This window comes from Bos indicus, chromosome 3 (genome assembly GCF_029378745.1).
Source record: "Bos indicus isolate NIAB-ARS_2022 breed Sahiwal x Tharparkar chromosome 3, NIAB-ARS_B.indTharparkar_mat_pri_1.0, whole genome shotgun sequence".
Taxonomy (NCBI): domain Eukaryota; kingdom Metazoa; phylum Chordata; class Mammalia; order Artiodactyla; family Bovidae; genus Bos; species Bos indicus.
Window position 1 is genome coordinate 43,220,944 of NC_091762.1, and position 24,929 is coordinate 43,245,872.

The 24,929-nt window shown below is 38.6% G+C and overlaps 1 protein-coding gene across 10 annotated transcripts in view; it reads right to left on the minus strand.

The window, feature by feature from the left end:
- CDC14A (cell division cycle 14A) overlaps positions 1 to 24,929 on the minus strand; it is a 189,674-nt gene that overhangs the window by 38,686 nt on the left and 126,059 nt on the right. For all 10 annotated transcript variants that reach the window (XR_011565780.1, XR_011565781.1, XM_070786027.1 and 7 more), the window contains 2 exons: positions 19,867 to 20,005; positions 3,029 to 3,188 (listed from right to left, as the gene is read on the minus strand). Coding sequence is in view for 8 of the 10 variants with exons in the window: in XM_070786027.1 (XP_070642128.1) it covers positions 3,029 to 3,188; positions 19,867 to 20,005 (299 nt within the window). In the remaining 2 variants the exon portion in view is untranslated. The remainder of the gene's footprint in view (positions 1 to 3,028; positions 3,189 to 19,866; positions 20,006 to 24,929) is intronic.

Below are 24,929 nucleotides of genomic sequence, written 5' to 3' on the forward strand. Positions count from 1 at the left end.
GGAGTAGAATTATGATGAAGGCAGATAGATAGACACGATTGCACCCAGCAAGGAAGGCGAGTAAGGACCATGAGGAAAAGGGCCGTGCAAAGACAGGGGCGTGGAGCAGGGAGCCCACTCCAGACCCGCACATATCCGTCAAGTATATTTCATAGTGCCTAGCCAGTACTAACAACCACGTTCAATGAAGGTAAAACCTGTTTTTAAAAGGTTTCTCTTAACCCTGAGCAGACCAAGAGAATTCATTAAAGCCATAGCCTATTCCATTACTATGGCCTGAAGCATTCCAGTTGATACTTCTGATTATTTTCCTTTTACTCACCCTATAAGCACTGGAAAACTACACATTCAAGCTCTCCAAATCAGGTAACTACAGAGTTTCCTAAGCTTCCTAATAACCAATCACAGGAAAATTCCTGTAGGCCTGGAAATCAAAAGATAATTTGCTATTTCTGCTTTCAGTCTGACTTTAAAAAATAAAAACACCTTTAGAAGATTATTGCCTTTTGCAATTTCTTTGTACATAAACTTAAATATATCCAGGGTTTCCATGGGCTTCTATCCTGAATGTTGGTATAGAACTTGAAACACGTTATTAAAACTTTTGCAGCATTCTTAAAGTATTTTCCCAATTACAAGAATGATAAAGAAATCACTAACTCATATATACTCCCTTGAGTAAACTAACTCCCCCTATTCATGGAGACAGCACCAGATAAGCATGGCAATAAAAAGACTGAGAATCATAAGAGGTGTTTACACAAAGCGTCAGCTAACTATAAAGTGGTCAGCTAACTATAAACCTATAGATATGTCATGCCTACAATCTTAACCACACCATCATTCCCTAGTATTTCTGAACCCTTTCATTTCTGTCCTCTAATTTCAAAACTAACAGCACTTCTGAATGAGAACTAAAGTAATTAATTTGAGGGGTACTGAAAAGAGGAAGGAGGTAAAACAGCCAACATCTGAATATATGTTCATATTTAAAACTGGTATTTTGAATTTCAATCATACTGCATTCATCACCCTTTCAGTGATAAATCAATGTTCACTGATCTCAAGTTCAACAAGTTGGGTTCCAAAAAAGTATGAGAACAAATGTTCTAACTATCAGATGTCAATAATACAGATTATAATAGTAAGAGCATTATGTTTCTGCAAGATAAATGTATTTCTTAGATAGACAGACAGTTTTCACATGTACCTCTTCAGAAGCCATACTCAAAAGTCTTATTTACTTGAACTCAACCTGAAGAGGAAATGCTGACCTTCTTGTTTAGCTATATTATCTCACTAAAATGACAGTCCATATCCTTTCTGTTTGCTTTGAAAAGGTCAAACTATAACACAAAGACAAGAAAAGGTCTCCAAAGGCTCTGAATGTCAACGCGACCTTGGCTAAAAAGATTTACGCCTGGTCAAACCACTAAACTCAGCCACTTCATTGGTGACTGTCCTGGAGAACAGACCCCAGGCTTGAAAACTAAGTTCCTCCAGCAGTCTCCATGCTTCCTCTTGAAGAAAACACTCTCCCTATCTCCAAACACTCTCATTATCTTTCCTGGTGAAAGGATATCTGTTTGATTTCCTGAATCAAACAGATTCCTGAAAAAACAAATCTGTTTGGGTTGCCATCTGCTGACCTAACAAAGCTATGATACATTCCTTCCATCCTCGAGGGCTAAGCCTGTTCGAGGCCCTTGTCACTGCCTAATAGAATGTACATCTGCACTTGCTGCTTAAATATTTTAATAGCTTTCCTGCCCCTTTAGGGACATAAAAATAAATATAAACCAGGTGCTTACCTTCGCCTTAGTCAATACTGTGATGCGTGAGCACATGCTCACTCTGTTATGTTTGATTTTTTGTGACCCCATGGATGGTAGCCCACCAGGCTTCTCTGTCCATGGAATTTTATAGGCAAGAGTACTGGAGTGGGTTGCCATTTCCTCCTCCAGGGGATCTTCCTGAACCAGGGATCCAACCCACATCTCCTACATGGGAAGGTGGATTCTTCATCACTGAGCCATCTAGGAAGCCCGTAGTCATATTGTGATAGAAAAAGCTAAACTAGCAGCTAGACTACCTGCTCTGAAGGTGGTTCCACTACTTAAAAACTCTGTAACCTTGAGCAAGTATAGAATTTTACGCAACTCAGGTTTCTGATCCACACAAGGTAAAAAATTAGAACAAATTATTTCCAGGTTGTTTTTAGTTCCAAGAATACCCATGAGCCTGCTGCTGCTGCTGCTGCTAAGTCGCGTCAGTCGTGTCTGACTCTGTGCGACCCCATAGACGGAAGCCCACCAGGCTCCTCTGTCCCTGGGATTCTCCAGGCAAGAAAATTCTTAGTAAATCACTACCATTTTTATTCAGACATAGGAGGTATAATAGAAAAAAATACAGATTTAAAATCAGATAGACCTGGATTGAATTATGTTTCTAACACTAAGATTAGAATTTCTCTAATATTCAATTTCCTATGATAACATAGAGATAATGTTGCCTAACTCACTTAATCTCTAGTTATGCAGATTAAATCAGACTATGTATGTCAACTATTTAAAGTGGTTTGCTTCTACTGGAGTCTCAAAAAAAAAAATTGCCCCTGGTTATGCTTTCAACTCTGGACTTACTTTAGAAATCATGTATTTGAGGTTGCAATGTATCATTTGTGATATGTACTATCCAATTATCACATTAAGATTTTTCTGATTAATATCTATTTCCATTTTCAAATAGAAAGTCTGCTTTTCAATTTCGCTTTAGCAAGTAGTTTCCAAACCAGAGTAGACTCCTTTATAATTGTACTCCTTAAATTACAGCTTTTTTTCTTGTAAGGATAATTGCTTTCTTCGCATTTATTCTTGCTTTATAGGTGGTGCCTCTACACCTAAAAATTTAGTACTGTCATCATTTAGAGAAGAGATACGACTATGTTATATGTGTTCAACTGAAAAATGAAGACATGCAGAATGTCAGTCTTAAGGAGATAGGAAAATCTTCCTGGAAAACAACTCACCTCTCCAAATCTCTCCATGTTGTGTATTTTAGATAAGTTTCCACCAATAGACATATCATCCAAGCTAGAAAGAATTTTATTAATACTTCCTTCACTGGATGGTCTATTTTTCAGTTTGGATCGGAAAATGTCTCCTTGGACCCATAGTGATGCCTGTTTCCTGTAAAAAGGAGAAAAAAATAATAATCATTTTTAAAATGAATGACTATCATCTCTTCAGAAATATGACATCTCATAGACAAAAAGATATAGCAGACAGATATTTGCAAATCAGACTAGAAAGATTATGAAGTCTTGGAATAAAGAAAATAAAGTCATTTTCTGAATGACAAAATAAAGTTCTATATTAAACACAAACACCCTTCTTTCAATATATGTCTGTATAGTCCTACATGGGTTGACTTTTAAGGTTCTTAGATGCTTAGAACAACTTCCACAGTAATAAAGTCTATGAGCTAATTTCTCTTTTAAATATTAATTTAAAATCTGTAATATATTTCTAAAATAGCAATTTGATATATTTGTGAAAATAGCTGGAGTGAAATGGACTCAAAGATATAGGTGAATGAACTTAAGTTAGATGGAGATATCACCTTAAAAAGTACTAAACACACACATAATTGTATGTGGTATCATAAAAAGTCATGAACGTATAACTTTACAAACCCACTCTTACGATCTAAAAATAAGGTTTATAGCCTCAAATTGATTATCTTTTGGGAAAAAGAAAATGTAGTTGACGTTCATCTACAAGCTTCCCTTTATTCAAACAGGGCATATTTACAACTATCTTCAAGGCTATAAAAAAATAATTTAAAATGTGTAAGCAAAATGACAATTTTGGGCTACTATTTTTATTGATGGGGTCACCTTCATACGCCCCCATGTTCCATATTATATCATACTGTACAGATTAGAATTCAACTAAAAACATAATAGTTCATCATAAGGAATACCAACAAGTAATGAAATAATAACATTATCAAGGAGATGTCACCAATAAGAACATAGATTTCTTTCTTGAGGCAACAGGAAGACCCAGTAATACTTTCTCTCAAAAGTTCCACATATCACAGAAAATTCAGGTTAAAACATGAGAGGAAAAACAACCCTCCCTGAAATGTCCTGTCTCATTGGGCCTTCAGGAAAGGAATCCGTCTTTCCTTCTAAACAAAGTTTATTCCCAAATCAGAATGTTAGTGTTTATGGTTAAAAATTGTTGAGAATCTTGAAGAAGTTAACCTTTAAATTACAGCAAAATTTACATATGCAACCCCTCCAACCAAGCAAATACATACCTAGGCATCATACTACAGAAATATTCACTTGTGTACAAGATATAAACATGCTTGATACAATATTATTTGTAATAGTAAAATAATTGAGGCATGTAGTGGACAACAGGTTTATTAAATTATAGTAAAGCTATTCTGTGAATTATAATACAGTCAAAAAAGCCTGGGATGGCCCTACATGTGGTGACAGGGAAGAGTGGCCATGAAACAAGACATTAGTGAATGAAAAATTAGGTGACAGAGTGTGGAAAGTGTGATCCTATCTTTTGGGGAAAAAATGAAAAATGTTACAATTCACAGTTCACAGTTATTTAGAAGATTATATGCCAAAATATTAATGAGTTATCCTCAAGAATGGTAACAAAGGAAACTTTGCTTTCTACTTCCCAATGTCTACACTTTTGGACTTTTTAAAAAAAACAATGTGCTGTTTGCCTTTGTTAAAAAAAAAAAGGTTTGAAAATAAATAAAAATATAGATCAAAGCAGAACAAAGATAGAGTAAGTTTGAAAAGGAACTCTTAAAAGTTGTTACCATAAAAGATAGCAAGCAGTACATTACTACACTGTCTTAACAAGAGCACCTTTAGAAGTCAGGAGAAAAAAATGCCAAAATTTTAACAGCATAGGGTGCAACTGAACGGTTGAGGAGGGGCATTCTTTATTTAAATATAATATCCTACCCTACTTTCAAGGCTTCCCTGATAGCTCAGTTGTTAAGAATCCCCCTGCAATGCAGGAGACCCCAGTTTGATTCCTGGATCAGGAAGATCCACTAGAGAAGGGATAGGCTACCCATTCTAGTATTCTTGGGTTTCTCTTGTGGCTCAACTGGTAAAGAATCCACCTGCAATGTGGGAAACATGGGTTTGATCTCTGGGTTGGGAAGATCCCCTGGAGAACGGAAAGGCTACCCACTCCAGCATTCTAGCCTGGAGAATTCCAAGGATTGTATAGTCCATGGGGTTGCAAAGAGTCAGACACAACTGAGCAACTTACTTTCATTTTTTCACTTTCAAAGAATAAGTTTTATTTTTCTTTTACCTTTTGTTCACTTTTCAATATTTTTCAAATAAAGCAAAAGAGAGAAGAAATGCCTTTAGATATAATTTCTGAGACAGCCTTTATGGATATAAGTATTTAGATATAGATAGCTAGTATAGATATAAAATATGTTGTCCATATATAAGACTAACTTATCATTCCTAACATTGTTTTAAAATCAAAACTAGGTTAAACCATGTTTCTAACTAGATTAAATTTTAAAATAAAAATATGGTGAATTTTTAAATATATGAATAAAATTAAAATTCCAGATATCGATACACACCAATTTGCTAGGGAGTATGGCAATATCTACCTTCTACCATGGGAATTTTTTTTTTTTGCTTCTTGGAAGCAAACTTTCAAGGATTATTTCCTGAACTTAGGATGCATACATTGATGAGGCTAGCATAACCACTGAATCATATTTAACTCTTCTATACCAGTTGTAAAAATATATATTCAAAACAAACTCTTAACTTTTTCTTCCTTTGTGGAAATCTTCATAAAATCATGGAATAGCCTTCCTGATACTTTGCATTTTCAAAAATTCTTGCCTTAATTTTTCACTCCTCCAAACTTTTCTCACTTACTATTAACATCCAGCATAACCTTTATATGATGCTTGAATATTACATCCTTCCAATAGTAGTGAACAAAATCATAGTCCTTGGTACTGTACAAATACTTCAAAAAATAAATTCATAAATAGTAGAGGCCTTGGGCCTCTGGTCAAAACCCTAGTAATAAAGAATTGCTTCTTCACAGGGAGAGAAGACAGCCCTGTCACAGATAATGAAAAAATCAGCTACATGAAACACACAGAAAGGATATAAATATACAGATAAGACAGAATTCCTGTCCCTCAAGAAATTTCCAGTTTAGTATGTGAAAAATAAACAACTGAAATCCAATAGTAAAGCCCTATGACCATGATTTGCTTAGGAGCCTAGGGAAAGGGGCCCCTGACTCAAACTGAAAGAATCAGACACAAGTTATCTGAGAATCCAGAAGTATCTAGAACGATGAGCAGGGCTTAGCCAGCAAGAGTATCTCCTGACAAAGAAAACCACATGGGCTTGAAGAAACAATGATAGCAAAGACTGTATGTATGGAAAACTGGGTTGTTTAACTTGGCTGAAGGCCGCCTCCTTCACAGGAGTGGAGAGGAGGTGAGAACCAGCTCACAATGGGCTCTGCATGCCATACTAAGAAATTCACATTAGGTCTCAAAACTGAAGGGAAGACCCTGAGAAGGTCTTGAGGTATAAAAAACACAGAGAGGGGAAGTAAGGCAAGACGCTGGAAGGCCCAAGAGGATAAATTGAAAAAAATTCTAATTCTGAAATGTTATAAAGTGAAAACTCTGCTGCTGCTGCCAGCCTAAAGATGAAAATGACAAAGTGACACCTTTCACTTGCTCAGTTTAAAAGACTCAATCTGTCCCATCAGTGGAAAGACTTGATTTGAACTTGAAAATACAGATGAATAAGGTGTCAAAGCTGATTTGTGTGTTGCTAAGCGATGCGATATTCAAGTGCTCCTTAAGAAAAAGCAGAACTTCACGCAAATACTTTTTATACTGACAGTGGAAACCACGCTAGCTTTTATTGTGGTATCTATTACACCTTAAAAGCCTCATCTCAAACAGAAGAAGTAAAACATGTATTTTTAAGTAGTTAGCATTTAAAAATCAAATCCTATGAAGCTAATATAACAACTCAAAGTAAATCCTCCAGTAAAGTAGTGCATTTTATAAGAGAGCATGACATAATTGACCCTCTGCTAAAAAAGAACTTGTGCTTTGAAGTGACTTTGAACAGTCTTGAGAAAAGTAGCCAGTGCTGGGGTCATTAGTTTTGGCCACGTCTTGGCCCTGGGTTATTCAGGTTTGGGCCAGCCAAGCTTGGGACATAAGAAAAAGAAGAATTAATTCAGACTTATTACAAGCCAATTCATAGTTAATTATGACATAAAATCTTCACAAGTCTTTTAGAAAACCTCCTTTCAGTTGCCTTGTTGTAGATACTTTTGGTTTTGAATTCAGAGAACAGTAGCAGCCATTGTTGTACAACTTCTTCTGTTTGTAGCTGACCTCTTCTCCCAAACTTCCCTGACTGCAACTTAATCCCATCTCCACACCATAACGCTTCCTCTTTATCCATCCTCAACACATATTTTCCTAGTATGACCTAGTCCCGACCTCAGTATCCATCCAAAGCCACCATTTAGTCATTTCATATAGAAACTCAACCAACTCTCTAGCTCGACTTGGGCCTCCTCCAGCTGTGACCTGAGCCCCAGCCTTCCCTGTGTGCCTACTCCACTAACTGCTCTGTTATTATGGTAACAAGCAGTTCCTGGTTTAAAGAACTGGGCTAATGAAATGGTCTAACTTGATATCAAAGGAAGACAGACTAGAGAGCAGTACCCAAGATTCAGGAGGTAGGAACAAGATAGGTAATCAAGAAGTTCTACTCTTACCTTGTATGAATGGAAGATTTAATAGGAAGATGTTTAGGAAGAATTTGGGCTTCCCTGATGGCTCAGAGGTTAAAGCATCTGTCTGCAGTGTGGGAGACCTGGGTTTGTTCTCTGGGTTGGGAAGATCTCCTGGAGAAGGAAATGGCAACCCACTCCAGTATTCTTGCCTGGAGAATCCCATGGACAGAGGAGCCTGGTGGGCTACAGTCCATGGGGTCGAAAAGAGTCAGACACGACTGAGCAACTTCACTCGCTCACTAGGAAGAATTTATGAGGGAATGGGGGAAGTTCTTACTTCTGAAATACAAAAGGAGAGGGGAAAAATGACTTAGGGAATCCCCAAAAGGATTCAATTCACTAGCTAATTCACATTTAGGGATCAGATCAGATCAGTCGCTCAGTCGTGTTCGACTCTTTGCGACCCTATGATCGCAGCACACCAGGCCTCCCTGTCCATCACCAACTCCTGGAGTTCACTCAGATTCACGTCTATCGAGTCAGCGATGCCATCCAGCCATCTCATCCTCTGTCGTCCCCTTCTCCTCCTGCCCCCAATCCCTCCCAGCATCAGAGTCTTTTCCAATGAGTCAACTCTTCACATGAGGTGGCCAAAGTACTGGAGTTTCAGCTTTAGCATCATTCCTTCCAAAGAAATCCCAGGGCTGATCTCCTTCAGAATGGACTGGTTGGATCTAGAACCTCACAATTAGGAACTAGAGCGCTGGTAACATATCAAAATACAAACTTAGTAGGTAAACTTAATGTTTTATGGTTTACATTTTTTCCCCAACTTTAACCCTTTTACACAGGAAACAAAACAAAAATCATTCAATCTTCTATCTTCAGTAACTGACATGAGTATTTCAAGACAAATTTCTGATGCCACCATTGCCAAAAATTCCTTTTTAACCTTACCCTTTGTGTGTGTGTGTGTGTGTGTGTGTGTGTGTGTGTGTGTGTACGTGCTCAGTCTCTTAGTCATGTCTGATTCTTCGAGACCCCATGGACTGTAGCCAACCAGGCTCCTCTGTCCATGGAATTTTCTAGACAAGAACACTGGAGTAGATTGCCATTTCCTACTCCAGAGGATCTTCCTGACCCAGGGATCAAACCCATGTCTCTGCGTCTCCTGCTCTGGCCACCTGGGAAGCCCTTATCCTTTTTACTTAGATCCGAATTAGAAACTTACTTTTGTTATCCAGTAGATTCAATGTCACCTGAGAGCCAATAAATAGATCAAATGATATAGCAGTAAATATTGAAAAGCAATATAATCAAGTGTTACTGCAAAAAAACCTGACTGTCCAATAAATAGTGCAAACTCAAGTCTATGCACTGTGCTTGTTATTTTAATAAACAAACCACATTATTGCCTATTATTATTTTAAATTCTTTGTTCACAATATTTCAGATTTTAAGTTCCATATTTTAGGAAAGATAAGTTCTCAAATCTTTAAAAGATATTACTAAAAAGAAGTTTAATCCATATTACTTCAGCTAGTCCATGTATCTTTAAAAAATACTATAAATAAATTATAATTTAAAATTCAAGCTGTTATTGCTAGACATTTTAAAGCATTTTTTCCATTTTTCTGGATAGGTTTTCTTCATCTTATTTTTGGTAATTTCCTGAAATGAAAAACAATGGTTGAACTATTCATTTCTTTTGTTGCTCAACCCAGTTGTGAAACTCAGTGGCTCAATCCAGTTGTGAAACTCACCAAATGCCATAAGCACCAAACTAAATATTGCATAAGCTACAAGTAAAAATGAGCCACAAACCCTTGTTATACAATGTAGCTGGTTGACCAGCAGCATCGAATTCCCTGGGAGGTTGTTAGAAAGACAGAATCTCAAGTCCCACCCCAGATATCCTGAACCAGAAACCGCATTTCCCAAGATCCCCAAATGAGTGTTGGATACCTTATTATCTGAGAAGTACTGCAGACAACTGAAGGCTTATAACTAAATTACAATGTGGAAAAATATCCAACTTTACTGGAAGTTAATGAAAACATGTATGATGTGCTCAGTCATTTTACTCATGTCTGATTCTTTGCCACCCTATGAACTATAGTCCACCAGGCTCCTCTGTCCATGGGATTCTCCAGGCAAGAATACTAGAGTGGGTTCCCATTCCCTCCTCCAGGGGAACTTCCTGACCCAGGGATTGAACTCGCATCTCTTATATCTCCTGTATCGGCAGGGAGATTCTTTACCACTAGTGCCACCAGAGAAGCCCAGTATCTATGATATAACAGAATAGTCAAATTCTGATTTATGGATCTAAGAATAAAAAAGTTCAACCACAACACTGATTCCTTAAAGATAACTTCATTCAAAGTGGAAGCTCTACTGTGCAAAGATAGAACTCCCTGTAGGGTCCAGATTTAAGCTCTGCATTCTTATTGTCTCGGGAGGAAATTAAAACATAAAAACAACAATACATCATATGGGTGCGTTCCCGTATGCTAAGTCGCTTCAGTCATGTCTGACTCTGTGCGACCCTGTAGACTGTAGCCCACCAGGCTCCTCTGTCCATGGAATTCTCCAGGCAAGAATACTGGAGTGGGTTGCTATCTCCTCCACATCACATGAGTACCCACAAGTAAAAGATCTCTGTGAGCTAAAAGTCCCCATGGGAACTGCATGCCTGTCCTGCAAGGACCCCTTCTAATGAATGAAAGTTTTAATGGATCACGACCATTAAAGAAGTCAGCAGACTACCACACAGCAAAGATTCAATCAAACATTAAACCATAAAAGCAGCCTGATCCCATCTGCTGCTGCTACTGCTGCTAAGTTGCTTCAGTCGTGTCCGACTCTGTGCGACCCCATAGACGGCAGCCCACCAGGCTTCTCCGTCCCTGGGATTCTCCAGGCAAGACCACTGGAGTGGGCTGCCATTTCCTTCTCCAATGCATGAAAGTGAAAAGTGAAAGTGAAGTTGCTCAGTTGTGTCCAACTTTTAGCGACCCCATGGACTGCAGCCTACCAGGCTCCTCCGTCCATGGGATTTTCCAGGCAACAGTACTGGAGTGGGGTGCCATTGCCTTCTCCGGATCCCATCTATATACTATCTATATTCTACAGGCTCTCTCTGAGAAGGATGAGTTTAGACTGGCTTAGTAATAAGAGTCATGTTTGTGCAGCATTTTAAGAACTTTGAGGATATTTGGTAGAAGACATATTTTGGGTGCAGAATAGTATTTTTAGCTTAAGAACATGAGCTTTTAGTAGAAGAAAAACACTTGATGGTTGTTTTGCAAATAGCTTTACTTATATCCTAGAAAAAATTTAAATATAAAATTTCAGACCACAACAAAAAAGATGTCTTCATCTGCCAGTACATAAATTCACCAGCCTACAAGGATGCTAATAAACATCTTTCTTACCACCGATGACGTGAGAGGAAGGTTTCTTCACGGCATAGAAATCAACACCTGGACATATTTTGGAGTTCAAGGACTAGAAGAATGTGGAAAATAGCTTTCATAAAGTCACAGATTTAGAATTAACATTACTTAAAAAGCACTGATTGGAATTTTCACTTCTGAAAGAATACAATCCCTCTAACTTGTTCAGTCATTTTTGACAGGCGAAAACCTATCAGAAAACTTTTTAATCCTCTTCTTTCTTCCTTAATGAACGTGTTACTTATTCATGCTTTTGCGTCATCATTGACATCACACTCTTCATTTCTCATACCATTAGTCACACTTCAAAGCTCTTCATCTTTCATATCATTAGTCAGTCCTCAAAGCTCGAGATTTATCTCCTTGAAAGGCTCTCGTGCCCATCTCTAACTCTTCAGTCTAACTTGTAGCCCCTTTGACAAGTCCCCATCTGCTGGATTTTAGCAGTCTCCTTTTTAGCCTCTCTGACTCTAATCTCCCTCCATTAAATTCATCTTATACATTGCTGCAGCCCAATCTTCCTTAAATAACATGTCAATCATGGGACTCAACTACATCAAATATTCCAAAGTAGAAACATGATGAATAAGAGAAGTCTGGAATACACGAGTGCACATTTGGGATCTATGTACCTCACTGTACATATTTACTATCTACACAAATTTACACAATGTGCACATATGGATTAGTTTCTTGTCTGCACAAAGCTGCTATCACAAATTACCACAAACCCAGTGGCTCAGAAGAACACATGTTTGCTTTCACACAGTTCTGGATGGCAGGAGTCTATCATCAGTTTCACTGTGTATGTGTGTGTGCATGCTCGGTCATGTCCAACTCCTTGAGACCCCACGGGCTACAGCATTCTCTGTCCATGGGATTCTCCAGGCAAGAATAATGGAGTGCATGCCATTTTCTCCTCCAGGGGATCTTCCGGATCCAGGGATCGAACCCTCATCTCTGTTGTCTCCTGCACTGGCAGGCTGGTAGATTCTTTACCACTTGTGCCATTTGAGCTAAAGTCAAATTGTTGGCAGGGTTGGTTCATTCTGGAAACTATGAAGGGAAAATCTGTTTCCTTGTGTTTTTCAGCCATCAGTAGCTGCCCATACTCCTTGGTGTATGGCCCCTTCCTCCAGCTTCAATCTAATCTGTTTCCATCATTACATAACCTTCTTGTCTGATTCCTCCTGTGTCCCTGTGATTACACCCAACCTACCAGAATAATCTCTTCACCTTGAGATCCTTTACCTGATCACATTTGCAAAGTTCCCACTTACAAGATTAAATGAGGTTTATTCCAGAGATGCAAGGCTCATTCAATATTTTTTTAAATGTAATTTACCATATTAACAGGCTAAAGAAGAAAATCACATGATCATATCAGTCAATGCAGAAAAAGCATTTGACAAAATTCAACACTCACTCATTGTAAGAACTCTCAGAAATAAAGAGGAACTTCCTCAACTTGATAAACCTCCAACTAAGATTTCATCACGAATGCCTAAATGTTTCTCCCTATCAAGATTGGGAACAAGGGAAGGATGTCTGCTTTCACCACAATTATTCAACTTCTAGGTGGTGCACCAAGGGAAGAAAAAGCAGTAAAAGACATAGAAATTGGAAAGGAAACAAAATTCTCCCTATTTGTAGATGACACACTTGTCTATGCAAAAAATCCCCAGGAATTGACATACGTATTCTCCTTCTCTCTCTCTCTTAAATTTCAGGATACAACATAAATATAGATAGAAAATGAACTGCATTTCTACATGTGGGCAATTATTACATGGAATCTGAAATGAAAAAAGGTATCACTGATAATCACTTAACAAAATTAAATACTTAGGTGTAAATCTAACAAAACTGAACTTATATGATGAAAGCTAAACAATGCTGATGAAAGAAATCAAAGAAGATAAAAATAAATGAAGAAATAAATACTGTGTTTATGGATTGGCAGACTCAACAACAGTAAAGATGTCAATTCTCCCAAAACTGATACAGAGATTTAACACATTTGTATCAAAATTGCAACAATATTTTTTTATAGATAAGGACAAGATTATTCTAAAATTTATATGGAAAAGTAAAGGAACTGGCATTGCTAAGACAGTTTTGTTAAAGAAGGAACAATGGGAGGAATCATTCTTCTGTTAAGGCTCTCTACATAAGTACAGTATCAACAGAGTACAGTTCTGGAGGAAGAATAGACACATATATCAATGGAACAGAATAAAGAACACATATATCAATGGAACAGAACAGAGAAACAAATATGCCTATCTAATTTTTGAAGACCTTGATACTGGAAAAGATTGAGGGCAGGAGGAGAAGGGGGTGACAGAGGATGAAATGGTTGGATGGCATCACCAACTCAAAGGACATGAGTTTGCGCAAGCTCTAGGAGATGGTGAACGACAGGGAAGCCTGGTGTGCTGCAGTCATGGGATCGCAAAGAGTTGGTCATGCCTTACGACTGAACAACAAGAAATTTTTAACAGAGATGTAAAAGCAATTTAAGGGAGAAAATGTAACCTTTTCAACAAATGGTGCCAGAATAACTGGAAATCCATGGGCAAAAAACAAAATGAACCTTGACCTGAGTCTCACACCTTACACAAAAATTAACTCAAAATGAGTCATAAACTTCAGGGGATCTATGCCTAATCAAAGAGATCTTAGATTTGGTACTAATAGCATGAGCTAAAAAAAAGGAAAAAACTAATAAATTGGACTTCATCAAAATTTAACTTTTACTCTGTGAAAGATCCTATTTAGAATATAAAAGACAAGTTACAGACTGAGAGAAAATATTTGCAAACCATTTATAAGACAAAGGACTAGCACCCAGAACATTAAAGAATTATCAAAACTCAATAATAAGAAAACAAATGAAGAATAGGCAGATTTGAACAAATGCTTCACCAAAACATTATAAAGATGGCAAATAAGTATGTGGAAAGTTGTTCATTATTACTGACGATTACAATTTTAATGCAAACTGAAAAATGATCAATTATTACACACCTATCAGAATGGCTAAAAGAAAATGCTCGCAAATATGAAAAGAAATTCATTCATTCAAACACTGCTGGTGAAAATGCAAAACGATACAGCCAAACTGGAAAACAGTTTGACAAGTTTCTTATAAAAGTAAACAGGTACCATACAGTCCAGTAACTGCACTCTTGGGCACTTAGCCAGGAGAAATGAAAACTTATGTTTGAACAAAGCTGTACATGAAAATTTACAGCACCTTTATTCATAATAGCTGAAAACTGGAAACAGTTCAGTTGTCCTTCAACAGGTAAATGGTTAACAAACAGTAGAACATTCCTTCCTTGGAATGCTGCTGCTGCTGCTGCTGCTAAGTCGCTTCAGTCGTGTTCGACTCTGTGCGACCCCATAGGGCAGCCCACCAGGCTCCCCCGTCCCTGGGATTCTCCAGGCAAGAACACTGGCCTGGGTTGCCATTTCCTTCTCCAATGCATGAAAGTGAAAAGTGAAAGTGAGGTCGTCAGTCGTATCTGACTCTTCGCGACCCCATGGACTGCAGCCTACCAGGCTCCTCTGTCCATGGGATTTTCCAGGCAAGAGTACTGGAGTGGGTTGCCATTGCCTTCTCCGCCTTGGAATGCTACTCAGCCACTAAAAAGAACAATTATTGATACATGCAACAATCTGGAGGAATCTCCAGAGAATCATACTGAGTGAAAAACACCAAGTCCAAAAGGTTACATGCTCTATGATTCCATATATATAACATTCTTGAGATGACAATATGTAAAGGAAGAGCAGATTGGCAGTTGTCAGGAGTCAAGGAGGGGATGTGGGCAGGAAGGAAGGGAGAGTAGCTATAAAAAGGCAACATGAGGGATTCTTGCAGTGATGGGAATGTTAACTGTATCTATATCTTAACTGTACCAATGTCAATATCCTGATTTTGATATATTAGAGCTTTGTAAAATGGTAGCACTAAGAAAATGGGTAAAAGGTACATAGGAGTTTTCTGTCATTTTTTACAACTGCATGTTAATGTACAATTATCCCAAAATAAAATTGTTAATTAAAAAAGTATCTGTATGTGTGTGTGCCTATTGTAGTCAGATTGCATCACTCCTCTGCTCAAAAATCCTCTGCCTTTTTTTAACATAGCAGTTAAGGGTGGTGATTTTTTTTTTTTAATACTTACTTGTTTGTGTCAAGTGTTAGTTAAGGTGTGTGGGCTTCGTTGCTCCACTGCATGTGGGATTGTAGTTCTCCAACCAAGATCAAACCTGCGTCCCCTGCTTTGCAAGCCCAATTCTTTACCAGGGAAGTTCCCCTCTGATGACTTTGCACCTCACCCAAAGAAAAGTCAGACTCCTACAAAGGCCTAGCAGAATGTATATTCTAACCTCTTCCTCCTGGCCCCATAAGCCATGATGGCCTGTGAAACAGTCCAGCTCAGAGCCTTAGCAGCTGTTCCCTTGGAGGGAAACCCTTTTCTTGAGAACATCCACCATTTACTCTCTCACTTCTTCGAGGCCTTTGCTCAAAAGCCTTCAATGCATCCCACCGCTACCACATTATTTAAAACTGCCTTCTCTGCTTTCTGCTATTCTTTGCTTCATTTTTCTATATCACACCTATCATGGTCAGAGAAACTATAATCGCTCAGTCGTGTCTGACCCTTTGTGGCCCCATGGACTGTAGCCTGCCAGGCTTCTCTACCCACGGAATTTCGCAGGCAAGAATACTGGAGTGGGTTGCCATGCCCTCTTCCCGGATGTCTTCCTCACCCAGGAATGGAACTGGGTCTCTTGCATCTCCTGCATTGGCAGGTGGATTCTTTACCACTAGCACCACCTGGGAAGCCCATATAATTGATACATTTGTTTATTAACCACACAACAAATCAACGTCCCCCTGCCCCTACCACCGCTTTCTTCTTCCTCCCCTCCCTCTCATTCTTTTTCTTCCATCTCCATAGGTCAGAAATTACTCTTTTACTGCAACACCCCAAGTGCAAAGAATACTGCCAAACAGTGGCTTTCAACAATTATCAACAGTTGTTGCAGGAAGGAAGGAATAAAGGAAATGAGGGAAGAAAGGAGGGACCTCTGTAAACTGGGTCAAGGATGACATGGACAGATATGTTAAAGGCCACTGGAAAAAAACTTAAAATCAACAGAAAATTGTAACAGTCATGTTCAGGATGGAAAATTATTTTAAAGTTCCATCATTAGGAACTTAGAGAAACTTGTTAAAAGAAAGTAGAATCATAAATGAACTCTTTCCCTCACTTCTAATGATTTATACATGATAGAGGAAGTAAATTTTATCAACTAATACAAGCAGCATGAGAAAGGTAAGAGAAAAACTGTTACTGCCACCAAATGTAGCTTAGGAAAAGGCCTGAGGTTGTGTACAGAATGCCTGGAGAAAGGTATGATAAATAAGCTTTCCCGGCAGGAAGTTAGAAACAGTCAGGGAATGCACTGAACAAAAGTGTCTGGCCACCTAAGCCCCCAGGCTCCCTGTGGCCCAGCACCTCCCCTTCCCCAGTGGACCACAACACTGCCCTGCAGAGCAGCAGAGATTACCTAAGTACTCATGCTCCCCTCCTGCACACCTAAGCAAATGGCCCGTAGAGAACCTTCCTCATTCCCTTGGTTACAAGACCCTATAGACTGCTGGGTAGAAAGTCATCAGATGGCTCATACATTCAGGCCTCTACTGATGACCCATCGAGCTCTAAAAGCTTTTCAGAACCAAACCCATCATGGCTCACATTCTGGTTTACCTTTGTCATACTAGATGATCAACCCTTCCAGACCATCCAACATCAAGCAGGCCCTTATTTCCCAATGACCCTCTCATTCTCATCCCACCCCCTCAAATCTAATAATATTATTTTATTCATAGATTCTTTGTAGGAAACAGAGAAGGAAGGAAATGCTTCACAACTTGTTTTACAAAGACAGCATAACCCCCATATCAAAACTTAACCAAAGTATTACAAGAAAAGAAAATCACACACCAATGTCCTTCAAACGTACAGACACAGAAATCTGAATATGCTAATAAACATTAGCATACCAGATCCAGTCATATGAACAAATAATAGCACATCATGACCATCCTGGCTCTACATTCAAAAGATAGATGCAATTCACATTGTTGTTGTTTAGTCATTAAGTTGTGTCTGACTCTTTGTGACCCTGTGGACAGTACCCTGTCAGGCTCCTCTGTCCATGGGATTTCCCAGGCAAGAATACTGGAGTGGGTTGCCATTTCCTCCTCCAGGGGATCTTCCTGACCCAGAAATCAAACTCGAGTCTCCTGCATTGGCAGGTGGATTCTTCACCACTGAGCCACTTGGAAACCAAACATAACACTTGTTTATTGTGCGCTCCTTACACTAGAAATACCAGCACCCTGGGAGGAAGGGACCCCGCCTGTCACCTTCACTGTTGCATCCTCAGAATCAGGAGCACTGCCTGGTGAGAGTGTGCACCTAACATGCACCTGTTGAATACGTGAATGTCACTAACGCACTAAACTGTGTCTTCCAAACACAATCATTCTTCCAAACACTGATTTTAAGAGATGGCCTCAAGATCCCGGTTTAGGAATGTCTTTTGTATTCTAACTGTAAGGCCATTTATTCAACTTTAGTAAGTAATTAGTACAAGCCCCCGGCAGATATACAGCACCAAGTCCCCTGCTGTAGGCACACAGGAAGCAAAATAGTGGAAATCACTGGCAGGGAATCTGACAAAAAGAAAACTAAAAGAATACAATTCTTTTACTTGTATTAATATCTCACATGATATTCAACCTAGAAGTTGTCTTCTTAATGGTCCTGTTCTTGAGTATTCTTCCCTTGTGTCTTCATTACACTTCTACCTCATTCTTTTATTTTTTTAAAATATTTTTTTTAATTTAATTTTATTTTTTAACTTTACAATATTGTATTGGTTTTGCCATATATCAAAATGAATCCGCCACAGGTATACATTTGTTCCCCATCCTGAACCCTCCTCCCTCCCCATACCATCCCTCTGGGTCGTCCTAGTGCACCACTATGAGGTACCATTTCACGCCAGTCAGAATGGCTGCGATCCAAAAGTCCACAAGCAATAAATGCTGGAGAGAGTGTGGAGAAAAGGGAACTCTCTTACACTGTTGGTGGGAATGCAAACTAGTACAGCCACTATGGAGAACAGTGTGGAGATTCCTTAAAAAACTGGAAATAGAACTGCCTTATGATCTAGCAATCCCACTGCTGGGCATACACACTGAGGAAACCAGAATTGAAAGAGGCACGTGTACCCCAGTGTTCATCGCAGCACTGTTTATAATAGCCAGGACATGGAAGCAACCTAGATGCCCATCAGCAGATGAATGGATAAGAAAGCTGTGGTACATATACACAATGGAGTATTACTCAGCCATTAAAAAGAATACATTTGAATCGGTTCTAATGAGGTGGATGAAACCGGAGCCTATTATACAGAGTGAAGTAAGCCAGAAAAAAAACACCAATACAATATACTAACGCATATATATGGAATTTAGAAAGATGGTAACACCTCGTTCTTTTAGGCTAAGGTATAACTGCATGTGTTTCAGCATTTATTTTCCTATCACTTATTCCCTCTGGGATTGGCAGCTTAGGTAACTCCTCAGCCAGCTCAAATTCTTTTAACCATTTGAATGCTTGTAGTTTACTTCAGCATATTTCTATGCAATTCATGATCATTTGTTTCTCAGCAACATAAAATGATTTAAATGGGAAAGGAATTATCTGAAAAAGAATGCTATTGCAAATAAATCCATCCTAGAAAAGGAAAAAATGAAATTTCAGTATAAGACACGAATTGATAATATTTTAGAGTTGGACCTAAATTAGCTTGTGCTAATTTTATCTCCTCATTTTATTAATGGGTAAATTAATGGTAATTTCTGAACTTGTAAAGGGAAACTAGAAAGGGGTGTACCCATACAGGTTAAACTTCTCCTTGCAGGCTGGGGTTTGACAAATAGTTAATGAATGAGTGAACAAATCAAAGGAGGAATTTATAAGTATTCTTCTAAATAATAGTCATAAAGCTAGTTAGTGGTACAGCCAGGACTAAATCCCAGTTCTCTTCCTTTCCTCCTTGGTCACTCGTAAGTTGCAGCTCCATGAACAGGGTAGTCAGTTGTCAGGGGAGCAGCAATGTTGCTGAAATCACTGAGTGACCTTGGTCGTGTTTTTTTCTCATTCTGCTTTTAGACGTGCAAACAAAAGAATGAAAAGTGCCAAGTGGGATGATATAAGAAAATTGCACTGTAGCCAGATCACACATAGAAAATGACAGAAAAGAGGTAGGCAGAGATAGCTCTGTGATTTTCTTCTCACTCTCACCTGATCTAAGAGATATAAAAGGTACAAAGTTAGAATGCATTAGCTGTCAAATCAACAATGTTCCATTAGACTAAGGCTCAGCCTTCTCTAACACTGCAGCCATTTCACAGCCACAGGCTTGACAGGGTCCACAACTGGGCAGCAAGAGGCAGAAATAATCAGGAACAAGGACAACATGTAATAACGGAGACAATGTACTTACTCTTCCAGGAAGTGTTGCTGGGGTCCTATAATAGAGCCGGGCCGGCAGATTCTGATCCAAGCAATTATTTCCGCATGTGTAAACCTGTAGTGTTTCATGACATAACAGGCTATCAAGGTCCCCGTTCTTCCAAGACCAGCTGCAGGAGAGGGGAAAAGAACAAGAAATACAAAATTCAGGAAATACATCCACAAACATACTGAAATCATACCGTGTCCAGAAATTGCCATGGTATGAAATACAATGCAAGATGTTTAAACCCAGGCAATAATGTAATGCTTTTTACATGATCAGGGGCTAAATAATAATTCTAACTCAAGAAAAAACACAGATCATATGATCAAAATAAACATATGGAAATATAAATATATCTATATAAAAGAGCAAAGGTCTTGAAAATTATGGACAGTTCAACTCCCGAGGACCTTTGAGAATGACTGCCTTTGTGAATGTTAAGGCAATGCTGGTTCCAGACAAGCACTTGCAAAATATCAGCTGTCAGGCGTGTCTCCACGCTCCTTAGTTCCAGTCCAGGTGGAGATGAACCCTCATTTAACAGTTTGTGTGTATGTGATGCTGAGTCAGTAAGTGTAACTGATTATATTATCATGGTCATTTTTTAGACCTATTTAAATGGTGAGGTTTTTTTTAATTTATTGTAGAATAAGGAATTCTAGAATCAAATAGGACAATACCATAAGCATCATCTGACCTCACTAGCTGCCAAGCCCAGGACTGTTTCAATACTATTTCCACTAGGTTGTCCTAACTTCTTGTAACTCTTTCAGAGACCAGGATTTCATTATTTCCTCAGCCAACATGCACTGATGGAGCAGCTACTACCTGCCAGGTGCTGTGCTAGAAGCCGGGGATAAGGTGATGAATAAAATACACATCGTCACCGCCCTCGTAGAGCATGCACTCCAGTGAGAAAGAACCAAGCCAACAGAAGTGCTCAAGTTTCATTTCCTGAGGCTCTGGCATTTTTCAAAAGCTTTTGTGTCAGGATATTTTCCTTATGTCAAACCCAATTTCTGTTATGTAGGAGAAATCAATACAATTAGAAATGATTGTCAAAGAAGTACTGGTTACTATCATGATCAAAACATTCTTCAAAGTGTTTTCACAAATTGTGCTATTTTTTCCCTCTCTCCAGAGAAATAAGTGATAGGACTTTGCATTTTAAACAATTCTTTTAAATCTACACTGGCTTCCCCTTCCCCCAAAATACTCAAAAATGTGATCAAACTGTAAAGACTTCAAATACGGTGACTGCTGTTCATACACCAGAACTGAGGCCCAACATACTAATCAATTCACTCATATTAGCGTAACAAATGACTCTGGAATTCCAGACTAAAATTCCCTGGGGATCCTGCTATCCTCCAGAGTTCTTTCCACTTTTGGCTCATCTGCTCAGTCACTCCATTCTACAAATACTAAGAACACTGAGTATGAGACACTGTGACAGATGCTGGGGCCAGAAACATGAAGACAAGCAGGATGCTCCTCTCTTGAGATATACAGCACTGAGCCACTAATGCTTATTTATAACTATTTTCTAAATCTTTCCATATCTGGCTTCTTGGAGTTAAACTCAGCACTATAAACTTTTATTTAAGTAACACTTATGAGTAAGGCACTACGCTGAGTTATTTTTCCACTACTTAATCTCTTGCTATCATATACTCTTTTTCTTATAGAATGACAAAGTGGCTCTGTCTTTGTTTTCAAACATTTGATTCAGTTGGTCAAATGTTTACTGACTGATCGTCTACCAGCTACCCATGTCAGGGCTTTGCTCAGAGGTTAAGAAGATAAGCAAGTAAAGGATATAATTTTTGACCACAATATTTTATCAAATAGTTGTAGACACAAGAATAACCAATAAGTGAAGAAATTAGGTTTAAACTGAAGCTAGGCTCTCAGAGAAAGGGACTGTGTGAGTTGTTGGTGTCTTCAAGGAATGTGTCATTGATGACAAGGACTTCAGCTGACTCTAAAGAATAAGAAGGCTGCAGACAATTTCAGCAAAGGGTCCAATGAGTGAAAGCCAGATGGCCTGGAGAATGTGTCAGTGTGTGTTGAGTGGAAAATAAGGTCAGATAGGTATGGAGGGGCCAGATTAAGGGGCACCTCTGAGTCAAGTGGAGGAGCCTGTACTTAGGGGAAGCAGCTTACCAATTGTGGGCTGAAGACACCAAGGACTGTTGAGTTATTCGGGATTCTCCAGATTCAGATGCACAGTGCTCCATCTGCTCACTGATTAGGTCACACCTTGTGATATATGTGCTATTATTCCTCAAATATTTGTAGATGAGGCTCTAATGAGCAAAATTCAGCTCATTTAGGAATTCATGATTTATCAACTATTAATAATAAACATATAGCCATTATCCTATAAATATCTGATTTTTCCTTTAACCAACAAAAAGCCCTAAATAAAGCCATCATATATTTGGGGACAAAGAAATTGACATGATAAAAGCAGCTGGGTGAGGCTGCAGCATACCTCCGGGATGGGAAAGGTCAGAGATGGAAGCCAGAGAGAGAAGCAGGAAGGCTGGCTGCCAGGCAGAGGTAGGGAGAGACAGTGGTAACAAGGAAGAGCTGAGTTAGAGACATTTTGATTGGGTCACACGGAAGGTGAAAGGCAACTGATACTTTTAGCCTGGAAAACTGGTACAATGTCATCCGTGAAAACATGCAGTTAGAAAAGGAAATAGGAAAAAGTTGGCAGCTTCATTTATATGTTTCAGAATCTCCCCACCTCTAAAGGAAGAGTCCTTTTGTAGCTTTTCCTATCATTTTTCAAATAATAAAGCCAATCTTCTCTAATCTCCTCACCATTTGGAAATACACAATTTTTCAGCCAAAAAAAATCATGTCATCTAATGGTGTGACACACACCATTATTTAAGTTCCACTAAGAAAAATTAAACTATGATATGCAATCATTTTAAGATCCATCCTAGTCTCAAAAATGTGAAAATGTAAAAAGGTATGTCTCTAAATCAGTGTTTTCAATCTTTGCCCAGCCAAGAGCCTCTCTAGGCATTATTTCTCCTGATTGTCCCCCATGAAATTTTACTGTCACAGACAGATCGCATATTTCTATATGTACTGTGTATAAATCTGTTCTTTGCATAAAAAAGGAAAACATTTGTTTACCACCCCAAAACAAATTTTTCTCCCTTGAGGGTAGTATCACCTGAGGTTGAGGATACATCAATGGAATTATAATCAAGCTCAAGTTTATGGATGCCTGGCATTCCCTTCCCATTAACTCTCCCTTTTTAAAAATTATGTTTACACTATTTTATTAGATAAGGTTTGTGTGTGTGTATGTCTGTGTCTCCTGTTTTCATCTGAAGTACATTTTGCCCCCAAACAAACATCAACATTCTTTAGAAAAGAGCGAAGCTTAATCGCGGTCTCAGTAGGACTCTCTTCCTTTAATATAAGATTTATTGGCTTTCATGTTTGTGCCCAGAGTAAATATTTTAGGTTTCTGCAGAGTTGTTAAATCCTCAGACATCTGACAAGACTACTGTTCAGGTAATCATGTTGATAGAATACAGCTGGATGGTCTGAGGCAGGAAGCCCAGTCAGTTTCCAGGGTACTCCTTTTCAAGTCACCAATCTGGGTCTCAGCCTGGGGAGAAGATGGCCTTCTCTACAAGATAGCCCTGTCTCCCCCTGTATCCCTCCCATGCAGGAGGCTACCTGCTCCCTTGGTTAGGCTCTTCATCACACAAACTCACAATCAAAAAGAAAAGGATGGCACAGAAATTTTTCAAATTTCTCTAAAACTAAAAGTTGCTTCCCCCTTTTAAAGAGTCTATAATTTAGATCTATAAAAAGAACCTACTTAGCACTCAATAGTCAGGAGCTCTTACCACAACCCAGCAGAATAGGAACAGTTCACTAAGTTTCTATAAAAACTTTAACAAATTTTTTAAAGCATTCATAATTAAAGGGCTCCCTGGCACAGGGAGAGAAGATGTTGAAAAGTCTTCTATTTATACCAAGTTAAACGCTGACTGCCTTACAGTTTTAGGCATTTTCTGAAACCCCTACAGATCATCAAAAATCACACAGCGGAACATCACAATGTTGCCACTGTTTAATGATTATCTGTGCTGGAAAACGTCACAAAATCATGGTCCTTCGTTTTATCAACCAGAAGGCAAGCTGCAGATACTGAATCGTTATGAGATTTTGCACATTCCCAGAAAATTACTTTCCAGTTTATCTCTATTTTTAGCACTTTACATTGAGGCATGAAATAGTCATTCTCTTTTCAGCAGCTACCAAAGTTCATTTGACATCGGATAAGTCTCTCTCCCTCCTCCTTAGAATTCAATTAAAATGCTCTGTGCTGTTTTAATTCCCAGGAAATTAAACTGACTTAATTAGGGCAGATGTCAAAATAATTAACAGGCCTATAGTAGCTAAGTATGCTATTAAAAGCATTACAGCTGTAATTAAATCAAAGGTGTAATCTTTGGGAAAGAATCCTACATGTGTGTACAAGTGGAAGTAAATGTAATAACTCTCAAAAAAATGTCACCGCCTGTAAATGTGACCTTCATATATAAGAACTGACTTCAATGCTAAAGGTTCTGATTAAAATATTTTTTTAAAACCCTGCAATATAAAATATATGTATTTCTTAAAATATTCCTTACAAGGGCAACAATTACAGCTCAAGGATATAATAGAGAGAATACCTGTAAAAAGAATGTTTAACATCAGAGCGTCTTATTTTCCCAACGTTTGTTAGGTGAGGAATAACATCAAGAGATATGCTGAGTTTTAATGAAAGCTTTGCATTTCTCCTCCCCTGAATTTGTCAATCCAAGACATGACACAGAAGTTGGTAAACCATCTGCCTGCAGTGCAGGAGACCTGGGTTCGATTCCTGGGTCAGGAAGATCCCCTGGAGAAGGAAATGGCAACCCACTCCAGTATTCTTGCCTGGAGAATCCCATGGACAGAGGAGCCTGACAGGCTACAGTCCACGGGATCACAAGAGTTGGACACGACTTAGTGACTAAACC